Genomic DNA, 23,308 nt, shown 5'->3' with positions numbered 1-23,308 from the left:
CGCATGGCGCTTTGCTTTCAGCCATCTTCTGCATTTCAATCTGATCATGGTGCCCTTCCCCGCGTATAATTTCTGCAGCGGAGATGCTGGAAGTACTTAACGTGCTGAAATCCTATTATTTAGCTTCTGGACACAGTCGTCAGATCGTTTAGCAGTCCTTGGAGGATGCGCATTGCTTACGATCGTGTGCTCTTTGGCTTTTAGAAAGTCTTCCAAAATGAGAAAAAGCAAAAAATAAATAAAGAAGAAGGTGTTGAAAAAATACTGAAGGTAAACGATAGGAGCTTGGGTGTTCTGCTTTGCGATGACCTCTGGGAATGGAGCGTCACTTCTGGGGTACCTTTGGAGATGGATAACGTGGCGCAGACTGGAGTGTCCCACTGGAGGCACTTTAGGAAGTGAAGTGTAAAAGCAATCTCATTTTGGCTGAGCAATGGGTGAGACTGTCCCGAGAATGTCGTTAATTACACTTGCAGGAGTTGGCTGCCACATACGTTGCCCCGAAACTGATTTCACTTTCTTTGCATGTAAGACTGTGTAGCGCTATACTACAGACAGAAGATATCCTTTACTCCGGAATAATAATAATAAACAATATCAAATCGTATATAATATGATTTTGTGAAGGGATGAGATGTCATGAAAAGGTAATTGTGTATTGCAGCAGTTTTTTCCTACTGCATCATAAAAGCCCCCAGTGCTATTGCTGCCACGAGTCATGCCAGTCTGCTGCTATTTCTCTCCACTTTGTGGTTAAATTCTCAGCCCTGTGAGCAGCAGTGCACCTAATCCCCATTTATTTGTATTATTTTAACATTGTAAACCTTCTGCCCACGTCCCCTGGGCTCTGACCCACTGCTCCTATGGAGCACGAGAGCTGGGATCCCACATGTTGCTTTTGGTAATGGCATGACATTAAAGTGTAACTCACTGGTGAGTTTCTATACTTTCCTACATGAACGTGTAGGACTTAATATGTTTTCTCCTGAGGGGTTTTTCCCACTGTTGATAAACACAAGCGTCACTAGGAGGTACAGAATCACCTCCTTTTATGGATTTAATTACATCTGGGGTCTTCGTTTGGTTTAAAAAACCCTGGTTTCTGTGCTTGTGCTGTGCAGAAGGGTTCCCAGCGTGGAGCTGTGCCCGCTGCATGCAGTGTTTGCAGCCAGACGTGCTATGGGATATGCTGCATGGGAGCTGCATTGTCTGAGCACCGTTTAAAATACAGTTGGAGGCAAATAGCTGGAACCTTGGGTGGAAAAACCAGTGCCCTCTGCCTTCAGATCTGTGTTTGTTTTGCTTTGGGAACGGCAGGAAGAGAACTGCACCCGATCGCTTCGGGCTGTCGGGATTTGTTTAAGTAAATGTGAAATGTAATTGCAGCAGCACCCCAACCCCCTCCTCCCCCCCCCCAAGACTGGATTGAGGTTTTTGTTGTTTTTAAGCTTTTCCTTCCCAACCCGCTATGAATACCAGAGAAGCTTTGTGCCACTGCACCAATGCTGCTGGGATTCTCAGTGAAGGGGAAGCCCAGAGCTCAGGCGATGTCTGGCATTCTCAACTTTTAGAGCTGATTTGGGTATTGGTTTTAAAGCAGTCGATTACCAACAGAGCAGAAAAGAGGGTTTTGGACTTGGCGCTTGCTGCTGTTTTGTTGGTCGTCGTTGGTTGTTCTTTGCGGGTTTATTTTGCTCTGTGCAGGATGAAAAGCATGGCAGAGATTTTCCTCTGTGAGCACTCAGCGTTCAGAAGCATCTCGGCTCGATTTCCTCCCCTCGTGCTTCACTGTTGCTCAAAGCCTCCTTCGTTTTCAAGGCGTTCCCCTTTGCGTCTTGCTCTTGGGTTTTTTTTATTTTCAGTTTTGATCACATTTCATCCCCTGTGCTCTGGGAAGTTTCCCCATTCCCATAGCCTGCCACATTCTCTCTCTTTCCCCCTTCTCCCTCTGACTTCCCTATGAGCCCTTTTCTTAAGTTCCCATTCTGAGTGACCCCAGCACTGCCCGCTCATCGCAGTGCCATCGGGGCTCACTTTGCTGCCCTGCTGCCACCGCCTTCCATGCTGCCAAGGAACTTAAGAACTCAAGGAAAAAACAAAGAGAAAAGAAAATGCAATTTGCATTAAAGTTGCATTAAGAGCTGGCCTGCCATAAGACATCTATTCCTTAAGACACATTCATCCTGCCTCCCTTCCAAGGGAAAGTGAGCTCCTGTGCAAGCAGTTCTATTTTTAATGGGAGCATTCATATCTCTGTTAGCCTCCGGGAAGGCCATGCTGGGGACGGCTGCCTGCAGATGACACAGAGCTCGGTGAGGACAGGGCTGGCTGATGGGCTGCTTGCTGCTGATCCCTGCCCCAACTCCTCCAGCCTTGAAGGAGGCTCATCTTGCAGATGGAAATCCCAATTTAAAACGTTCCCAGTGCACAGTCATGCGTTTTCACTAGAAAATGGGCACTTCAGAGAGTATTTTTCCTCCCTGCGTGCCCCGAAGAGGCACGGCAGTTGCTGATGATAAACCCAACAGGTGCCCGGGCTGCCGGGTACAGGGCCAGTTGGCCGCCTGCCTGCAGCACACAGTGGCTGCATTGTGTCCATAGGTTTTGGTGTGCTTCCACGGCCACAACAGGGATGGGATAGCCCAGTTGAAATACATACTTCAACTCCTGGGGGATTAAATGCGTTTCCTTTGCTTTACAGTTCAGAATTTTACAGTTTCTTTGTTTGGGGGTTCTCAGATTGCTTAATGATTTTTTTTTTCCCCGTTTTGCCCAGATGTGTATAATAGTAGTATTTGAACCTTAGTAGGTTTGCCAATTTTATTACTCGACATATGGTATATCCTTTTATTTTTGTCTCGTATATCACTCTTTTGCTGAGAAATCCCTCGGTATGCATTTCTTCTCTTATTATTCTTCGATTCTGAGCTTTGTAACTCTGCTGTACTCCAAAATTCAGCTTTTTGGTGGTGGTTCAAGGAGACAAAATATCAGATGTTTGGATTCTGTCTGAGAAGTACTGTTTAAGCTGTCACTTACTGGAAGTATTACGATAGATTAAGGTTGAAGCAACCCCTTCCCCAGCAATCCTGTAGCCTACTGCTTTCAGGCACGGAAGAAGCAGAGGGTGAGGATGCGTTGGATGAAAGACGACGCAGTGGTTGCTGCAGATGTGGCTCTGGCACAAAGCTCAGCCTGTGCTGGTGGTGCTGGGGAGCCCAAAAATCCCAGCCAAGACCCTCACGGATCTACAAAGCTGATGCTGCCAGCTTGGCTTCTTGCAGTGATTTGGGCATCCCTGCTCTGTTCCACCTCCAAACCCTTCCTGAAGCCTCCAGGGCAGCAGAGACGTCAGGGTGGGACTCACAGGCACAGTTGGTCTGCCATAAGGTGGAAATGCATCCTTCGCTCTGAGCATCGTGTATGTATTGTTAAGCCCTTCAGGAGTACATAACATTCCCCTATCCAACCTCCTGAGCGCATGGCTCGTCCTTGAATGTTTGTTATGTATTTATAGCGACCAACATTTGCAAAGAATGTGAGCAGAAATTGTTTTCCTGGTAGGCTTGGGAGTGAATTCTTTGGCAGTTTCCATCTCTATAACTCAATTAAATGGCATTAGGATAGATTTACATCAGCTGAGTTCTCAGCCTGGAGTCCAAATATAAGTCTGAATAACAACGGGTTTACAAGTGATTTCTTTTCTTTATAAAATTTTATTGGTGTTTGCTTCACAGTGGTTTCTCAAGCTTTGCTTCCTCCGTAGTGAAGTCTGCCTGTAGGAGAGTTCAGGAAGATATTTTGTCTGTGAGTGACTCAGAGAGCCTCGGAGTCATTTGTGGGCTGCTGAAACTACCCCCGATGTACCATTTGCATGATAAGTCTTGTACCAGCTTCCCATCTCAATTGTAAAGACACAAATCGTTCAAATTCTGTCATTTGTTTCCCACGCAGTGGGAACAAGCACGGCTTTCTGCTGGCAAATATTTTGCTAATGCATGTGTCTGGGTTTGGGAAATAGGCGTTGCTGTGCGATGCTAATTGCAGTTAATAATAATAACCTCACAGGTAATCTTCTATATAATGGGGAGTAAAAATAATTCCCCTACAGCATTGCTGATATTCACAGTGGAATGTTTTATGGCTGTTGTGTCTCTTGAGGAAAAGGCTGGGCTTCTGTCACAGAGGGCTCGGCGTGGTACGATGTTAACTGTTCTCCAGTTAATACAAAACCAGGCAGAAGCGGCCCGCTGTGTTTTGCCATTAGAAATGTTATCCACAGCACTGATATCCATGCATTTCACAGAGTCGTAGAATCGTGAGGGTTGGAAGAGGCCACTAAGACCATCGAGCCCAACCCACCCCACCGTGCCCACTGCCTGCATCCCTCAGTGCCACATCTCCATGTTCCCTGGGGGCAGAGGGGCTGCAGTGTGGGGTCGTTGCTATCCACAGGCTGGCTGAGCTTTTTTTTGTCCCCTTACCTTGAGTTATCCTACTGGATACACCTATTGGTGGCTTCCACAGTGGACATCCAGCGTTGTTTTCACAGAACCATAGAGCATCCCAAGCTGGAGGGGCCCCATACGGATCATCGAGTCCAACCCATTGGCCCCACACAGCACCACTCAAACCCAAACCCTGTGTGTGAGGGCAGTGCCCAAATGCTCTTTGAGCTCCAGAACAGTGTTTCTAACATCAGGAATAATTCTGTTTAATAGCGCTATATACCTTACTGTTAGGTTTTTAATTAGAAGTGACAGGGGCTGCCTTTGGTGGGGTCACAGTTTGGTTTGCAGTCGGCTGAATTTTGGCTTTTTGTGTCTGCAGGTTGAAACCTGTAGAGCAGCTCATCACCCTGCAGGAGACGTTCAGCTCCTGCCTGGATGCTGCCAGTAGTGTGTGGTTCATCTCTGATAAATACGAGGGTTTGTTAATGGCAGTTCTTGGCTTTCACTTCCCTGGGACAGGTCTGGAAGGATTGCTTTCCTCTGCTGAGAATGCCTGTAGAGAAGAGCTTTCATCCTAGCACAGACAATTTTTCTCCATTTTTTCATATTTCTCTGTGAGAATTGCTAGCCCTGACTGTCAGTTTCTATAGTTTATAGATAAATGCTTGAAGGTGCATCTTCAGTCCACCATCCCATGTTTATGGGAGTGGGCAAGGCTGTGATACCGGAGTAATTGTAACCCATGCTGCCCCCCCTCCACCGGCCTGGTTTTACAGCACGCATTGCAAATTGCCCGCAGAATTTATGTCTCCCTCAATCCCACTTTGCTTCTCATTTTCAGTAAATTTCACACCCGTCGCAGCCTCCCCGAAGATCGCTCAGCGATGGACGTTTATGGGAGCATTCACAAAAGGAATTGCAAAGTTGCAAGTTGCTGGAAATGCCTTCAGATTGGCCGTGATTCAGTGCACTGTCAGCAGCTGCCCTTTTATTTGCACGCACAGTCACATCCCACCTCTGTGTGTGCGCATTTACATGTGGGTATTTACATGTGAGTCTGCCCCAATGGTGACAAGTCATGAGAATTAGAGTCTTTCCAAGCTGGGAGGCATGGAGGATTCCCAGCCACAAGCAGGATCCTCGAGAGGCACTGAATTTAGATTGCAGTTGTTCTTGTCCTGAATGACTTTGGGGTTTAAATAGGCGAGTGTGGGAACCAAGGAGAGAACATGGAGACATCAGGTGGCTTCTGCAGCATCGCTCCGTGGGCTGTTAGGACCTGACCTGGGTTAACAGCCGGGGTTTGTTTTCTCATTCTGGCTATTATCTACTCTTGGATCGAGCCTGAGGGCTTCTCAGGTAGAAAGAGCTGGAATGGTAAAAAGAAGAAGAGAAAATGACATGTTTTCTTAATCAGAGCATGACTGTGCAGTGGTGTGAAGGAGGCAAATGCACGGCAGCTGCACGGTGCTGCTGTGTGCCATGGCAGGGGTGAGTGCAGGGAGGAGATCACACGTTTAAACCTGAGCACGGTGCTGGGAAATAAAGAAATGGGCATAAATCAGCTGTGAGTGACTGTGAGGTGGAAATTAGACGGATGTTTTCAACCGTGGAGAGCTTCTAGCAATTAATAGAAGGGTAATCCCTTTTCTACAGCGTGGTTGCCTGCATGTCAGAGGCAGCTCAGCCCCAGCTGCACAGGGGAAATTGCTTCAGCAAGGGGTGAGGGACCCCAGGTTTGCACCGTGATTAAAGCAAGAAATGCCTTTGGAGCCTGGCCCTTGTTCTTATATTGTGATGAAACTATGAGTGTTGCTTAACAGATTTTTCTTTGCTTGTTTCTGCAATAATTTCTTGTTCGGTTTGGAATCTTATTTTCTTTTTCTCCTATGGAAGGCTCTGTCTGAATTGAAAATGTGATAGATTTGCATTGCTCAGAGCAGGAACTCCTCCAGCCATCAGCAGCCTGTCACCTCTCTGCATCCCGAAGAGCCAATGGCTGTGCCTGGACCCGCTCTGTTCCCTTTGTAAAGGCAATGGGGAGCTGGCAGAGCTGCCCTGAGTCCTGTTCAGTGCTGGTGCAGCTGTGCTCTTCTTCCAGGAGAGCCTCACTGCTAAATTCAAGGACCCTCGAAGCAGGGCTCCTGCTCTGACAGCTGCCCCATGGCCTCCCTGCTGCTGGGAGGGCTCTGCACGCTTGCTGGTGCCACCACGTTTTTAATTGCAATAGCGGCCTATTACTTTTTGGTCATTAATCAGAACTAGAGCTTTCTGCTGGCTTATATTTCCCATTCCACGCTGTCTGTGATAGTTGTAGGTGTGGTGTGCCAGGCGTCCTGCTGTACCAACACGCACACAGTGTCCCTTTCCCAGGGGACGCTTCTCTGAAACCTGCATTTCTCTCTGCAGCCCGACAGGCTGCTGCTACAGCCACAGAGTGATTCTTAATCCTTTCTATTCCTCAATGCAAAAACTTTTTTATTATTTTCCAAGGTGAGGATGACATAAATGTGAAAGTGCCTCCTGTTACTTGATATTTAATTATGAAAGCATCCGCTGGAAAAATAGCTTGGGCCTGGTGTAATCAGCACTGCCACAGACCTGCTAATCTTTTCATTTGGTCTAGACATCAAGGATGCTTTGTGCTGGGCTGGCTCTGCCCTGATAATCTCAGACCTTCTGGACTGAAAGTTTCGGGACTCTTTATGAAGGGGAACAACTCCTCCATAAACCCCCTTTGCTTTGCGTGTTCCTCTTTTGGCTGATAAATGCCTATTTGATTAGTTCATGGAAAAGGTATTTGGGCGAACCTGAGCGCGGAGGCAGCTCGGCTCCATGTGAGTGCCTTGATGTCTGGGAGCCCCGAGCCCCCCTGTGCTCCCAACCACAGCCCGGCTGCTGGGGCTGCGGCTCTGAGCTCTGACAGCTCCCCTCAAACATCCCTTCCCTTTGCCATGCCACTTGATTAAAGATATTCTTTAATTACGCTCTAAAGAGATCCCTGCTCCCTGGCAGCGGATCAGAAAGTGATGGATGCATTTCCTTCTGCGTTTGGATGCATCTGCTGTTTTTCTCCTCTTCTTTGTTAATTTCAACGATCCTCCTCGTTATCTGTTTTTAATCGGTTCAAAGATGATAACCAAACACTACAGGGATGGCCAACCTCCACATTCGTTGAGCACTTCCAGTGTGCAGCAGGGTTTCTGTACCGACTTTAATGAAGGAGCGGGTGGGAGGGCGGCAGGGAGGAGGAAGGAATTCCCATCACCTGGAAAATGCATTGGGAAAGTCATTCTGGGTCAAAACAAAGAAATCCTGTCTCTCAACAGTGGCCAAAACCTTTTGCCTGAGGAGGAGTGGAAGAGTATAAATGAGGTTTTATATTTTTTATGGGTTTGTTGTGTTTTTTTTTTGTTTGTTTTTTGTTCTTTGCATGGAAAAAGAAGCAGCAGATTTTATCTACCCTGGAATGACTCCAGCGCTGAACACAGCCGCTGTCTGGTCTGGCACAGTGCAGGGGCTCACTGAGGATCATGCTTGGAAACCGGGATGGCCCTGCTGCTGGGATGGGTGGAGCTGTGCTGCCAGGACCTGTCCTGCCTGGGCTGAGCAGCCCCAGCACAGTGCCCAGACCCAGCAGGGTGAGGCCCAGCTCTCCTCATCACTGCCATCCCCATAGAAACAGGTGGCTGTGGCACGATGGAAATGCAAACCAAGGGGGTGAAGTGCAGTAACTGCTTTTCCTGGATGGCATTGCTGCGGATGGTGCTGTACGTGCTGTGTAAGGTGGCTACAGGTTACTCTAAAGCCATATGAGAAAGGAGTCTAGAAAGTGAGCAGCTGAGATGGGGATGCGTTGCTAATCTTGCTGGTTCTATTTGAGTACTGCGTCCAGGTCTGGAGCCCCCAGCACAAGAAAGACACAGAGCTCTTGGAGAGGGTCCAGAGGAGGGCCACGAAGATGGTCAGAGGGCTGGAGCACTTCTATGAAGAAAGGCTGAGGGAACTGGGCTTGTTTAGCTTGGAGAAGAGAAGGCTCCAGGGAGACCTCATTGTGGCCTTCCAGTACTTGAGGGGAGTGTATAAACAGGAGGGGGAACAGCTGTTTATGAGGGTGGACAGTGATAGGACAAGGGGGAATGGTTTTAGACTGGGACAGGGGAGGTTTAGGTTGGATATTAGAAAGAAGTTTTTCACCCAGAGGGTGGTGACGCACTGAACAGGTTGCCCAAGGAGGCTGTGGATGCCCCATCCCTGCAGGCATTCAAGGCCAGGCTGGATGTGGCTCTGGGCAGCCTGGGCTGCTGGTTGGCGACCCTGCACAGAGCAGGGGGTTGGAACTGGATGAGCACTGTGGTCCTTTGCAACCCAGGTCATTCTGTGATTCTGTGTTGGTTTTCCCTTGCTCTGCTTGTGCCCTTTGGTATCAGTGCTCAGTGATAGCAGCAGTGCAGCAGTGTGTGATGGTTGCAGAGCTGCAGAGATGATGAGAGTTCTGGCAGCAAACATCTCCAGCCTCCCTGATGCATTTTCTGTTCATCCTCCCCCAGAATAATGCCTTGTGTAAAAAGAAGAGATTTTTGCTTCTTATTTATGGGAGGAAAAGACAGGAAGACGTAGTGAAATACAATTATCAGATTGTTTTTTTGGCCTTCGTCACATTTTAAACAACTGACACAGGGAAAGAGCCCTATTTTAAATATATTTGTTGTTAATTCCTCCAAATTTCATGGCAGCGCCCCAAGGACGGGCTCAGAGCTGACCACGTTTCCCCCTGACTTTGCTCTGTTTGCAGGCCTCCGTGCATCTTCTCTGTAGCTTATCAGATCACGGTGCCAGATCAGCTCCCTGCCAGCTTTGAGAAGCTGCACTCAGTTGTCAGCAGCTTGTCTGCTAATAGGCACAACTGTTCTCCATCAAGGCTGCTTGAGCAAAGCATCTGGAAATGTGGAAATTCGGAGGAAATCTCGCTGGTTCAACCCAATGGAGAAAACCCATGCAGCTTTGGAGGATGAACTGCCAAACTATAAATATTTATATAGTAAATGCATATGCTTGTGTGGAAACGAAGTGCTTCGAACCCTGTGAGCAATCCTCCAAACCTGTTTTGTGTATGTTTCAGTGCAGAAAATACCTCTCCAAGTTTTATGTGTATGAGTGGATGTTTAGACAGGAGTTGCCAAGGTGCACCAAGGAGGTGATGCACAGCTGCTTCTCGCTGCAGCAAGGCACTCGCATTCGATTTCTTTCACCTGATTACTGTTCTTTTATTTTTTTTTTACTTTTTTTTTTTATTATTTTTTTGGCTGGGATATGTTCTGCAGCCACGTATACGTGATTGTTTTGCAAAATGGTTTTTTTGGTCCATTTTTTATACAGTGAAACTGGGGGTTCCACCTGAACTTTCCACTACTCTGTTTATATAAGATAATATATAAGAACTTATATATACATATTATATAACTTCTTGTACATACATACATATATATATATATATATATAAAAGAACTGAGGCACAGAGCAATGCAAAAATGGCGTTTACTGAATAACACAGTTTGTGTGTTTAAGTGACATTAAAACCCAAGTAGATTTCATTCTGATGTTAACACTCATAGAATCATAGAATGGCCTGGGCTGAAAAGGACCACAATGCTTATCCAGTTCCAACCCCCTGCTCTGTGCAGGGTCGCCAACCAGCAGCCCAGGCTGCCCAGAGCCACATCCAGCCTGGCCTTGAATGCCTGCAGGGATGGGGCACCCACAGCCTCCTTGGGCAGCCTGTTCAGTGCGTCACCACCCTCTGGGTGAACAACTCCTTCCTAATATCTAAGCTAAAGAGTCATGAGACCTAAAGATTTGTGAGAATTCCTGGTGACTTTCGGTGGTTTTTAGTGTTTTTATGCTTGCCCATGGGTTCTCTTGGGCGGATGGTGTCATACACTGTCCTGGGCTCTGGGACAAGCAAGTGAAGTTCTTCATCTTACGTTTGCCAGCAGTGGAAGCTGGACCTTGTGCTGGATCTATCTTTTGTCTTCTCATCTATATACTCCTACTTTCTTGGTTTTGCTGGAAGGTTAGACATCGTGATGTGCTTCCATTATCATACAAAGGCCTGCCATGCTTCTGGGTTTAGTTCCGTGGAAAATAAAAGCAGTGTCTGTGATGCAGAGCCTGGCTTTAACCCCAAACAAAGACCCTCGTCAATTCTGCTGTGACCGCCTGCACCCAAGGGAATGAGGCCACAGAGCTGATTTCTTTCTTCCATAGCAGTCAGGGAACGTCATACTGGACTAACACTTAGCAAGCATGTGTGATATTGGAGGCACCTGGAAGACAGATATGCCATGAGCAGTATTTGTATGTCAGTATTAAAAAGGTGCTCTGAGTTCACGGCTGCTTTGGGTGACATCCATGGTGACACCCACGGTGTGTGCAGCAGGAGGTGGAGGCTCGTGGGCAGGCTGGGAGCTCTGCTTTAGCCACCGTTTTGCCAAAGGACTGACAGATGGTTTTCCATGAACCCCATTCATTCTGCCACACTGATGTTCCTGTGCCATTGCATTCCCTATTGTTGTTCTTTTGTTTAAAGAGTGGCCTACTGAAATAGAGAGGACCATGCTGCCCTATTTTTGTTTAAACTCCTACAGCATTTCAAAGGCTCGCTGTCATAAAATAAACAAATTTAAGCAAGCAAATAGGTCATTATGCCTTAAAAAGCCACGGGAGGTAATGCTGATTTGGTGTCTTAATTGGTTTCCAAGCTAAAATTAATAGTGTGTGGAATCCCTCTTAGTAACATGACTCAGAACTATTTATTTTTCAACTCCTCTTTTAACTCCAGCTGAGATTGATGGGCATGTTATCTTAGCGTTTGGGAGATGCAAGCAGTGTTGGAATGACAAACATTTCTTGACAGCTTTAGAAAGACGGATGATGTGATGCCATGCAACAGGTTGGGCTGTTTGTGCTTTCTGATGGGTCCTGGTGGGGCTGTTGCCTCACTTTCCATCTTAATGAAGGGGAAGAAAAGGTGAGACCTATTTATTGGTCTGGGATGTCTTTGTAAATTGGATCTCCATGCAGAGGTTTGTCATCCAGCCCTTAACAGAAGAGCATAATGATGGCCACCCTCATTTAATGGTCCTGGCCTGTGCGTGATGCTCTATAAGGGGAAAAAACTACTGGATTTTACCTGCAAAACTGGAGCTAATTAAATGCATGTTGCACATCAGCTATGTGAATGTACCTTGTTGCTATATTTGGCAACTGTGCATATTCTGCATAAAAACGTGGTGTTTTGAAGATAGAGGCCTTCCCAAAACTACGTTACTCTGAGTAAACCCCCTCGGCTTGAGCAGAAACTCCATCTAGTTTTGTAGGTGCCTTTTGATCAGCAGAACTGGGATGGCTCTGTGAAGGAGTCCGTGGTTGGGGAAATCAGCAGGAGAAAAGAGGTGTAATAAGGATACTGAGAGCTCCCTGTTAAGTTCTGTGCAGATAGGATGGCTATTTGTCTTAATTTGCTTTATTGCCAAGCTGCTTTTAAATAAAACCGGTGCCATACAAACGTAGGTCGCGTTGCACCCATCAGTGCGCCTTTGATAAAGTCTTTCAACATTCACAGCTCTTCCTAATCAAAGCAATGAGCGCCTTTTGGAGCGCAGTTCTCTTGCCAGTTAAATGTAAATCTTCAAATCCCCTGCAGATATTTCTTGGGTTGGTTTTTTTTTTTTTTTCAGGCGTCTGAACAACAGCATGAGTTGTTTAATTTCTTGTTGTATGAAAGAGATACTTCTATCTGCTATGGACCCAGGAGGTTGCCTACATGCGCCGTGTGTAAGAACGTGACTTGCAGCTCTTCCCCCTATCAGCTCTCCCTGACATCAGCCCTTCAGTACCTCACTGAATTAAATCTTTGGGGGTGATTTTATCAATATGAAGAGGTCTGAGCTGCTGGTACGTCCAGCACGTCGCTTCTGTGACAGTTGGGCGAAGTTATCACGCTGTTCTGTTAGTAAATGTTAATGCCGTTTTACACCCTTGTTCACACTTAGAATCTTGAGCCCAGATTTTGTTCCTTGTTTTTTTGGTGTGGGATTTTTTGGTTTTTTATTTTCCTTTCTTAATGCTGGTGGGATTTCAGGGCTTTTTTCCAGAAGGAGCCAAAGGCTCTTCTGCCAAATGCCGACAGACCAAAGCAAATGGGTTTTTCTCAGGTGTCAGGAAGTGCAAGGAAGAAAGCAATTTTGTATTTCCAAACCTTAAGAAGTGTTTAAGAGTAATTAAACTGCATGTATGCAAATAAATACATAACCTTGCTGTGGCCCAAAGCAGGCAAGCCTGCTGCTTATGTACAGTGCTAATTTTGTCTGCATTGTAAGAAAGAAAGCCACGAGCAGTGAAAATGAATGCATCTATGCATGATGTAAGAGCCTGGTTTATGGATTAATATTCGGGTGCCTGGCAGGAAGCACATTGTGGTGGATTGGTATTCTTATCATCAGAGCGACAAATGATAAAGAGCTGATTAAAATGACCTGGATCCTGGACACATGGGTAGGCAATGGGAGATGTGTGGAAATGATTTAAACCTCACCTTTATGCTTCTGTGCTCTAATCTCCTGGGAAAAAAGCAGAGCAGCAGCAACACTACTTTGTTTTACAGCTCTCTGTAGTAGTCCCAGGGGACCAAAAAGCAGCTGATAGGGGTGTTGTGGAGGGCTCGGGATCCCTGTGGTTGGCCCCTACAGAGCAATAAAGGCTTTGCATCCCAGCCAGGCACTAGGGAAGCTGCTGCCTGTTGGCTCTCAGTTGCCATCTGGAGGATGCTCGTGCCTCCCGGCTGAGCGTTATGCCCATCTCCCACTTGCATTGGGCAGCAGAAATACTGCCCTAAGAGTTCCTGAGTAACAGCTTTCTTCCACCACAGGAATTTGTCTAAGCCATTTTCAGTATCGGGTTTTATCTGCAGTATTGCTCAAAGCAGCTGCACTGTGTCCAGAGGACCTGGCCTGGTGTATTTTAGGACACAGAGTAACTTAAACCAGATACCGACCTTGTGCAATTCCTATCTTCAGCAAAGAGCTTGTTGTATGCAGTTGTGTTTGTTTTTTGAATTACATGTTGTCCTCGTGGCACGCTGCTGTCATTGCAAACCTGATTTACTGCAGAGGAATCTCTTTGAGAGCGTGGTGTTGCAAAGGGATTTGGGGTGTGTTTTGGTAAGCACAAAAGTGGTGTTTTTCTTCAACTTTGCAATCGTTCCTAACATACATAGGAATAAAATAGATCTTGAAGATCAGAAAAGACATACATTGCTTGTAGACATCAACTTGTAGTTCATCGTTTATGAGCATACACAAATCCTGCATGGGTAAATGGTTGGCTTTGGGTGACTGCAGTCCAACTGTTGAATTTTGTACAAATAGGTTCAATTTTCCCATATTATTCCAGGGAAACATGATGTATATGCTGCTTTATTGCCTTATCCCAAGCCTGGATAGAGAGGACTGTGTAACCCCTAAAGGAGAGAGGAAGTGTGCAGTTGTGCACTTCAGGTGGGAGCTGAATCACAGCTTCTCCCTCTCCTCCTCTTGTCTTGCCTAGAGTGACCAAATCCACTGGGAAGGATCAAGAAATGATCCAGGCAGAAAGGAACAGGGGGAAATGTGTCCAGGTTGGGTCACTGTTGGATCAACACAAGGGAAGGACGTGAGGTGGAGCTCAGACCCGTGAGACACATTTATAGCCGTTTGGGTTTTAAGGTGCAAAGGAAGAGCACAATGGTGCCCAAGGCCGTGCCCAAAGGACAGTATGGGAAGGCATTCATTGCACCTGGAAATGGCTGCTTTTGGCTCAGGGAGCCCAGGGGTGGTGACAGACAAGTCTGAAGTTATTCATACAATTGAAGACTGCATGTAGCCCTTAATTATGTTTTCCTACTTCATGGTCACGACTGTGCCAATCCTTGGCCATTGCAATGGGATCTGTGGACCGCATGGGCAATGAGGCACACTGCTGTCTGGGCCACGTCACTGACACTCCTGAGTGTTAGCACAGCCACGCTCTGTTGCAGCTCTTTGTAACAGCACTTGTGATAGCAGCAGAGGACTTTGTTTGGCAAAAGTGTTGATGAAGAGGCCGTCAAGCCACAAGCCTTTAATGGCTCCTTGTTTTCTTGGTCTCTAATGGGGTTTGGATGAGCTGACAACAAATACAGAGCGGGCACATCTCCCTGCTGCCCTGGTCATGGGAAGCCGGGTGGAAGATGGATGTCACTCCTGGAGGCATTTTGGGTGGGTTTGGGGTTTCCCTTTGTTTTGGAGCCCGGTGCCTGGGGCGGCTGGGCTGGCATCTCACATCACTCCATGGGCACTGAAACAAGTCCCCAGCCTACCATGGGGACTCGGGGCACTTTCTGGTTAAGTGTGCTCGGTGTTTAAGCACAAAAACCTATCAGATTTCTCAGGCCAGGGGACAGATGTCCCTGAAGACCCTCAGAAAGTCCCGTGCCTGTAAGTGGGCAGAGAAATAGCAGCACGTCCTCTCCTGAGCGCCTAAAAGCCGAGCCTGCACAGCATGTCATTAATCTTACAGGACAAATAAGTGCTAATTGAAGTCTGTGAGTCTTTGCATTCTCAGCCTTGCAAATATGTTTCTGAAGTGACAGATCTCAACACTTTCTCTGCAATTACCTCCTGTCCTCTTCCCTGCAGATAGCAATGGGCTGCTGAACGCTGGCAATATGAGGAACATATCTTCAGCTGCTTTACCTAGCAGCTCTCCTTGGGTTCACCGGGGAGTGACAGTGCGGGGTTTAGCTGCCCTTCTCTACCTGTAGGTAACATTGTTCAGGCTTGCATCAATCTCGTTTTTAATTAGAATCCTCTTTGAAATGGAAAATATTAAAGCAGGTCTATAGCTGGGCTGGGAAGTGCAGAGCCAGAGGGTTTTCAGATACTGCTTTAAAAAAAAAAAACAAAGAAATAAAAAAAAAAAAGCCATTTCTAATCCTTAAAATATTTGGCTAGCTTTATTTTCATATCTTGAAGACAAACAGGTGCTGCGTGCCCTTTATGATTCTCAAATACACAATCTCCAAGCCAGCAATCTCTAAAGCCTTCCCTTGTTTGTACAATTAGGGTGGGATTTTCGGAGTCACTCAGTATTGGTCTGTCTGTGCTCTCATTGAAGTCAAACTGCCATTGACTTCAGTGAGAACAGTGTTAGATCAGTCCAGGGCTGCGTTTGAAAATCCTTCCCTTGCGTGGCTTTTTTTTAGGCACATCTGTGTACAATTGAATAAAAAGACCTTTGTAATATACTTTAATTATTCTTTGTTGTTTTCATATAAAAGTGATTGAAGGGAAATGGGGAGAAAACTTCTAATAATAATCTCAACTTTGATCTTATTTACCATAAATTATAGGTTGTGTTTTTCTTTGCCTTTTATGTAATTATATATTACTTTATCACAATATGAGATAAATGACTGCAAACACATGGAGTAGAAATAACCAGATAGTATGGAGGGGAAGAGGGCTCAAAGGAGGAGCTGGAACCTTTGCAGTCTGGTACATTTCCAGTGCTTGTTTTAGCACTGTTCTGAGCACATGAGATACTCATCACGTAGTCACATAATCACAGAACATGAGAGACATGGCTTAGTGAGAACTGTTGGTGATGGGTGAATGGTTGGACTGGGTGATCCTACGGGTCTTTTCCAACCTTAGTGATTCTGATTCTATAGAATATCTCGAGTCGAGGGGTCACTGAGCCCAACCCCACACTGCACCACCCAAACCCTATGTGGGAGTATCCCAGCGCTCCCTGAGCTCCAGCACTGGGGCTGTGCCCAACGCCCTGGGCAGCCATGCCATGCCCATTGCCCTGCTCGATGGCAGCTCTGCTCTGCTCAGTGCACCACGGAGCCTCAGCCACTCCAGGTGAGGCCATACCAACACAGAGCAGAGCATCGTTATTTGCACTGTGGTAAAAACGTTGGCTTAGGGCTGAAGCAAGAGGTTTTGCTGAGGAAGGGCTTTGCCACCACTGTCCCTGTAGCTCAGTCTCACCCTGCAGGTCATGGGTTTGGAAATGAGTGGCACTGTGGAGCAGGAGGTGGTGTCCCCGTGGTGATAGCCCATGTTCTGCTCCCCTGCTGTGCTACCCCTTCACCCAAACTGCCCTGTCTTAAGGGCATGGGAGAGGAGGAAATCCATCCTAAGGGCAGCTCTGCTGCTGAGACACCTGCAGGCTGCTCAGAGTAAAGGTACAAGGAGCCAGGGGCAAAGCGCACCTTGCCTGGTGACTCACTTAAGTCCCCAAAATCAAGTGGGACGACTCTAAGCCTACCTGCTTGCACTGAAACTCAATCTGCCTTGCTTTAATTGCAGTGTATCTATAAGTTGTTTGCGTTTGGTAGACGCTTAGATCTGGGGTGAGACCCTGGGAACAGCGCATCGTTTGGAGTGCTTAGGATCAGGCTGAAGGTTTTGTGCTCTGTGAGAGCACAGGGCCTCAAACAGGAGCTGCTCTGGGGATCTGGGTTGGTCAGGGGGCTGTGGGTGGGGTGGGAGGGCAGGGTGATGCCTGGCACAGAGGGGCTCGCTGAGTCCTGCCCAGCCCTGGCATTGGTATTGCAGTGGGGAGATCCCCACGTTGCCACAAATTAAACTGCCTTTTAATAGCAAGGTTACGCTCTGGCTTTAGACTCATGAGATTATCAGTTCTGATGTAAACGTGTGTTTAGAGATAGAGGGAAATGTAATGTCAGTATATGGAGGCCTGTTGCTCCCTCCAGCATCTGCTGTTCCAGCTCAGAGCTGGCCCTGGGTGCTCAGATTCCAGCAGAGTGGATGGAAAAAGCTCGCTGTCCTCTGTGTGGGCAATCCATTTGATAAACTATATGACGTGTTGTTCCTCGTAATGTGCTCTATTTATGTTTGTTGTGTTAACAGGAATCGGGGTATTGAATTGTCATAATTCAGGAGCTGAAATTGTTCCCGCAGGATTGACCACAGAAGGCAAACAGCTCGTGCTCAGACTTTTCCATCCCTAATTAATTGCAAATAGTCAGGCCACTCAATCTGAGAACTTAATAGGTGATGGCTGTATTTAACTGCAAATCAAGTGCTTGGTGATGGTGTGGAAGGAGGGAGCTTGGGAGTCTAAATAACGTAATTGATGTGTGTCCCAGTCAGTGCTATGGGCTGCTATTGCCAGGAGGGAGCCTGAAGAAATGAAGCAGTCTGCAGTGTTTCACTTAAAAACACAGAGGAAACCAATATGAAGCAGCTAAGGACGAAAAGCACGGCTGTAAATAACAGTAAGCAGTAGTGTGACAGCTAATCTAAGATTTGTTAGATGTTTAAGATATAATTACTGTATATTAACTAGATGAGATCTACACGGAGAGTCTGATGAGTCTGCCAGAGAAATAAACCACAAAGTAGAGCTGGTCTGATTTATTTGTTTCTGACGTTGTGCCTTGGATGTTCATACATCCTGATAGCAATTTAGGATGGGGTCTGGAAAACCATTGCCAAGTTTTGTCACTCAGGGGTTGTAGATGCTGTAGGTTTAACCCTCCGGCTGTCCTTTGGTGGCTGCCTTCCCAAATACCTATGGGAGAGAATTCTGCCTTGTCTGTCTGGGCCGATGCTTTCAAACTTCCAAGGAAAAAAGCATCTTGAGAGCTTCTGAAATATTTATTCGTCCAGGATCCGTGCTGCTGAGTTTGCTAAAGCAGGCAGTACTGTGCTGGCCTGGCACGACGTCGTGCGTTTGAGTTCACTCTTTCATTCCTGTGGCACGATGTTTTAGATGCACATCTTTTTCATCTTCCTGGAATATCAGGGGAGATAATTCCAGGCGGAGTGGGAATTTCATCAAACATCAGGGAACAAAATGTAGGCAGTGTGGTACGTGGCATCGTGCTGGCATGCAGTCACAACTTGCTCAGTGAAAGAATCGGGGCCATTACAAATAAAAGGACTTTCCTTAGCTGTTGTTGAATGAGATATGTAATTTTTTGCATGTAGTTGACATAGCAGATAGTTCAGATTGTCAGATTTAGGAAAGCAAAGGAGTTCTGACCTAAGCCATGCAGTCACCTTAGTTCTGGGGGCAGACGTGTCTGTGTACAGCAGGGAATGGTGCTCTGGGACTGCCTCACTCAGAGAGAAGCTTCGTGTTCTAAGTATGTCCTATTCAGGGGTCAACTACTATATAAAATATACAGCAATATGTCATAAACTGATACAGTATTGTCACCTTATACCTACAGTATTGTCACCTTATACCAAATGCACACCTTTCAATTCTCCCGACAGTGTTGAGCATCTGACTGTTCTTCATTTCTGCCTTCTTACGTTTCAGTTTGAGTTTAAAACTTAAATGTTGTTGTAGTTTTACCCATCACGCACTGAACACCTTTGGCTGTGAGTATTTAAGAGCCAGGATGTCTGTGTGTGCCCAGGTTTCAGCTGGATGTCAGCTCTGGGCGGTCAGTGCAAATACAAATAAGGGAGGTTTGTGCCAACAAAGTGAAACCAAACTGCACACAGCCCCACATATTTTCAGAAGAGAAAGAAAAGACTTTCACTCTGTAGAATTTTCCCTTGCATTGCTCGACCAGCCTGATGTCAAATGACATTTTTTCTTCATTTAGCATAATTGTGTCTGAAACGTAACAGCGAAACAACCCATTAGCAAAATGCTGAGCTGTCAGAAGCAATCACTGCCTTCCAATCCAAACAGAGTGCTTTCCCTTCCCTGGGTGTACTTGTTGCCATTTTGTACAGAGGGTCTTTGTGAGACCCCCAGCACTCACACCGCGGTGCTGCAGCGATGCAAAGCTGACCCACACCTCAAAGCTGCCGTGCATTGGTGCCGTGGGGCTGGGCTGGGCTGGGCAGCCCACAGCAGGGTTGTTGTGGGGCTTTCATGGCCAAGGGGTACCAGCAGTATCCCCTCACCTCCTCCTCTTCCTCTCTCCACCTTCATTTGTTGAAAGGAAGCATCAGCTTGATGAAGTGACGTAGATCTTATACAGCAGTCACCTTAAATCCATCTGCAGGCTGACTGCTCAACGTGTCGTCGTTCTCATGGCTTGAAATCCTGATCTGTTGTGCTGCTTTTCCTACACATCTGCTATGATTGGGTTCCGACCCCAAAACCTCAGACATAACGTCAGTAGGAGATATCCTTCCTATAAATATATATTGCGCTGCCTATAAATAGCTTTTGGTGAATCTCTGAAGTATGGTGGGTTTTAGATATATATATACATATACATATATATATATTTCAGTTTTTATTGCTGTTTTGTCCATGTAAAACAAAACGGCTTTATGCTGCTGCATGGAAAACCACACTCAGCTTTTCCAGTGCTGTTCCCTCTGAAGCAGCTCTACAGAAGCCTGCAGGAATTGGCAGTGTGCTGACAGTGCTGCCTCGGTGTTCCCATAGGCAGTGTTTAAAGGCAGATTGGGTTGTGGTGTTCAGTAACAGCACACGGTGTGCTCACTGCCTGCTGCCCAAGGGAGATGCTCAGTGCAGTTTGGGTCACATTTGGCAGGAGCTGATTGATTTTGGGGTGGGTTGTAGGCTCTTGGAAGTTAGAAGATCTTGAAGAAAGGCATCTGTCTTTAAAACACCAGAAGTACAACATTGGTGGGGGGTGTTTGTCTTAATATAAAACCGGGGGCAGAGCTGTGTGTGTGTATGTGTGCATATAACTGTGTATAAAGGCTCTGTCAGACCTGTCGAGAACACGGAATCAGCCTCTGCTTCAAACGAGGAACTTCTGGGGACTTCAGCAAACTATTTTTGTCCTCCAGGTGATTTTCTTTCTAAAGGGATGCCAGAAGTATTACTGCAGACTATCAAAGCTCCATAAAAGGAGTTTGCCATTTTAGTTGCATTTCTGAACCTTCAGAAACTGGAGATGAAAGCACCTGCAGATGCAGACACGGCATTCCACGCGTGGCACGGTTTCCGGCATCCTTTCATTTTGGTTCTTCCCTTTCTTGTTTTTCATTACAGTTCTTTGAGGTCCCGTTTGACTCGAATATGAACAGGACGAAAAACAGACCCCTGGTGCGAGGACAGATCAGGTAAGGCTGCACACACCTGCTCCAGCTAATGAGCAATGGGTCTCAATGTTGCTTTTATCTGTCTCCAAGCATCTCTCTTGCTCTCTTCAGATGAGGAAAAATAGCAATTTGCAGACAAAAGAGACACATCTCTCTGTTCTTTGATACTGTTTCATGTTTGTGACTTTCATGTGAGGTGTTTGGGTCATCAGCTGTCCTCTGCAATCCCAAATTCCTCAAGAAAGGAAACCTTCCACGCCTGTTGTGTACTCCTGCACGTGTGACCAGACTCCATGCACAGCAGCAGGGTGTCGTTACGTTCCCTTGGAGGTTTGCATTGGATTGTGACAACAAATCTTCAGTACTTCCCATCTTGGAACAGACACGAGATGCCGTGCTGTTCTTATCCCTCCACTTTAACTGTTAGACCACATGCCTGAGTCTCCTGGGATGTCATTTCCTGAGCAGTTCTACAAACCATCCCGTAGAGGTGCTGCTAAAAATCACCGGCGTAAAAATCTTCCTTTCTTTTCAGTGGTTTTATGATGCACTGTGCTGTCTCTGCCTGTTCTACATGTAAAGCTGGAATGAAAACTCAGAGTGGTGGCATCTAAGAAAATCTTGTACAAGTGTCATCATTTAGCTTCTCATCACCTGTATCTAAATCCAGAAGGAGTGCTGTGTTTGCATAGAGTTTCCCTTAAAAAGATCATTCAGTCACTCTGTTTTCTGTATTACGCATCAGTTTAGCTTCTCGAAGGCTGCTTCCCAGCTAAAAAAGCAAAGTGAAAAGGAACATCAACAAAAACTGTAACTTATTTGCAAACTAAAACTGAGGGCCCAATTCATAAATGATTCAACAAACAATTTTAGTATTGCGTTTCCATGATTTGTGCCAAGGATTATTTATAACAAAATTCTGTTTTCCCTTAGGCTTCAGCGAACAGTTGGTCCCATTTATTTCTGTGTTTTATCCATCACCTTTGGAAGACTGAAGAAAATTGTGATGGATGAAATTACAAGAAAATTGAGACAAAATAGTAAAGTGAACCTTGAGGGTAAATTCGCTCTCACTGTAAATAGTTAAAGAGCTTCAATGAACTCGCTCTGCTTTGTTCTCGAGGATGGTGCTAATTACAGATGCCTGAGCTGAGTTAATTTTGTTTAAAAACATATTTTAGGGACGACTGCAGTGAGGACATCTGTTGTGCATGCAGAGTGTCCTCCTCAGCTGTGCAGCTCAGGGGCACTGCTCCATGCAGCACCAGGTGGAGCGCTGGCTTCCCCTGCAGCCACTTAGAACCACAGAATCATGGAATGGCCTGGGTTGAAAAGGACCACAATGCTCATCCAGTTCCAACCCCCTGCTACGTGCAGGGTTGCCAACCAGCAGACCAGGCTGCCCAGAGCCACATCCAGCTTGGCCTTGAATGCCTGCAGGGATGCTTTCTCACTTAGGGAGAAAGGTGATGGAGGAATGCTTTTCCTTTCATATTTTCCCTTTTTTGGAGCATAGTCTACTTGCATTGGTTGCAGTGATCCTGCTAGAACCCTTCTGACAGCTCTTGATCTAGAGAAAGCAATTAGTTGTAGAAGTTTTCAGCATCTTTAGATGAACTTCATTGTCTTCCAACTGCATCACGGGTTGACAAAACCATACTTAACGTATTTTCTGCTTTCCCTCCTTTCATATTTACTTTCACCACAAAATGGTAACGCTGGGGACTTCATGTAATCACTCGTCAATCTATCTACCTGGCTGTCAACAGCTAATTTAAAGTTCTTTCAAGTGTCACTTACCTTGAATAATGCCGACCTAATTCCCTGGAGACTTCTGAGCATGCAGACCATGACTGGCGTTATTTCTTCTGTGGTGTGCCAGAGGAGAGTAATCCAGTGCAAGTGATGTAAGCTTGTTATTTTTTGCCACGTATTCCCTGGTGTTCCTTGAACTCTTTCGCTTCTGGCTGGTTAAATAAGATCCTTAAATGATTATCCTTATATAAGTCAAGAACAGACTGGACAGAGACGGATAAATGGTAGGTAAGAGAATGGCGTCTCACCTCAGGGAAAGAACTCAACAAACTTGGGGTACATAAAGAGTTCTTGTCCAAAATCAGTCTGACATTTGAGTTTTGATGTTTTCTTCTCTTTAACTGTTTCACATCATGTGGTGTTTGTTGCCTTTTAAACTCATATCTGTGATATGCAGTGCAAACGAGGCATCATTTTACAGTCCGCGCTCATTTTCACTGCCCATAAATAAAACGTAATGGCCTTAATTTTTCATTCTTCCCTTCTCTCTTTACTTTTATTTAGTTGTTCATTTCTCACAGGTCTTGTTAGAGAACTGCTGCAGGTTGGGTAGAAGGATCATGCCAGTTTTTGTGCAGTGCTGAGCCTGAGACCCCTTTTGATAAGTGAGGAGTCTTTCACTCTGCTGATTCACTGCACCTCTTTGGAAAGGCTTCCAGTGGTGGTTGTGGTGTGAACCTATGCCCAGTGAGAAGCTGCACTGGGACCAGGGGCTTCTTTTGTAGGCAACTCTCAGATTTTCAGAACTTGGGCCAGAATCAAGCTGGTAACCCTCAGTGTGAGGTCCTGAGTGTCCCTGACTCATGCAGGCCCTGGATGAGCTCGTGTCTTCCTTTCCACTAAGCTAACTCATGGAACTGGCTCATTAGATGTGTCATTCTGTAGCAGGGAAATTGCTCCCATGTGTTTGGCTTTGTGACCTTCATTTGCAGCTTCAGGAAAGAT

General features: G+C 46.2%; 1 protein-coding gene across 1 annotated transcript in view; it reads left to right on the top strand.

Moving 5' to 3' along the window:
• COX10 (COX10, heme A:farnesyltransferase cytochrome c oxidase assembly factor) overlaps window positions 1-23,308 on the top strand; it is a 96,809-nt gene that overhangs the window by 42,235 nt on the left and 31,266 nt on the right. Inside the window, exon 5 of the mRNA NM_001030700.2 lies at window positions 20,499-20,569. Coding sequence (NP_001025871.1) covers window positions 20,499-20,569 — 71 coding nt within the window. The remainder of the gene's footprint in view (window positions 1-20,498; window positions 20,570-23,308) is intronic.

This window comes from Gallus gallus, chromosome 18, assembly GCF_016699485.2.
Source record: "Gallus gallus isolate bGalGal1 chromosome 18, bGalGal1.mat.broiler.GRCg7b, whole genome shotgun sequence".
In the NCBI taxonomy this organism is placed as follows: Eukaryota; Metazoa; Chordata; class Aves; order Galliformes; family Phasianidae; genus Gallus; species Gallus gallus.
The sequence above is the reverse complement of the archived record's forward strand: the minus strand, read 5'-3'. Positions and strand labels throughout refer to the sequence as shown.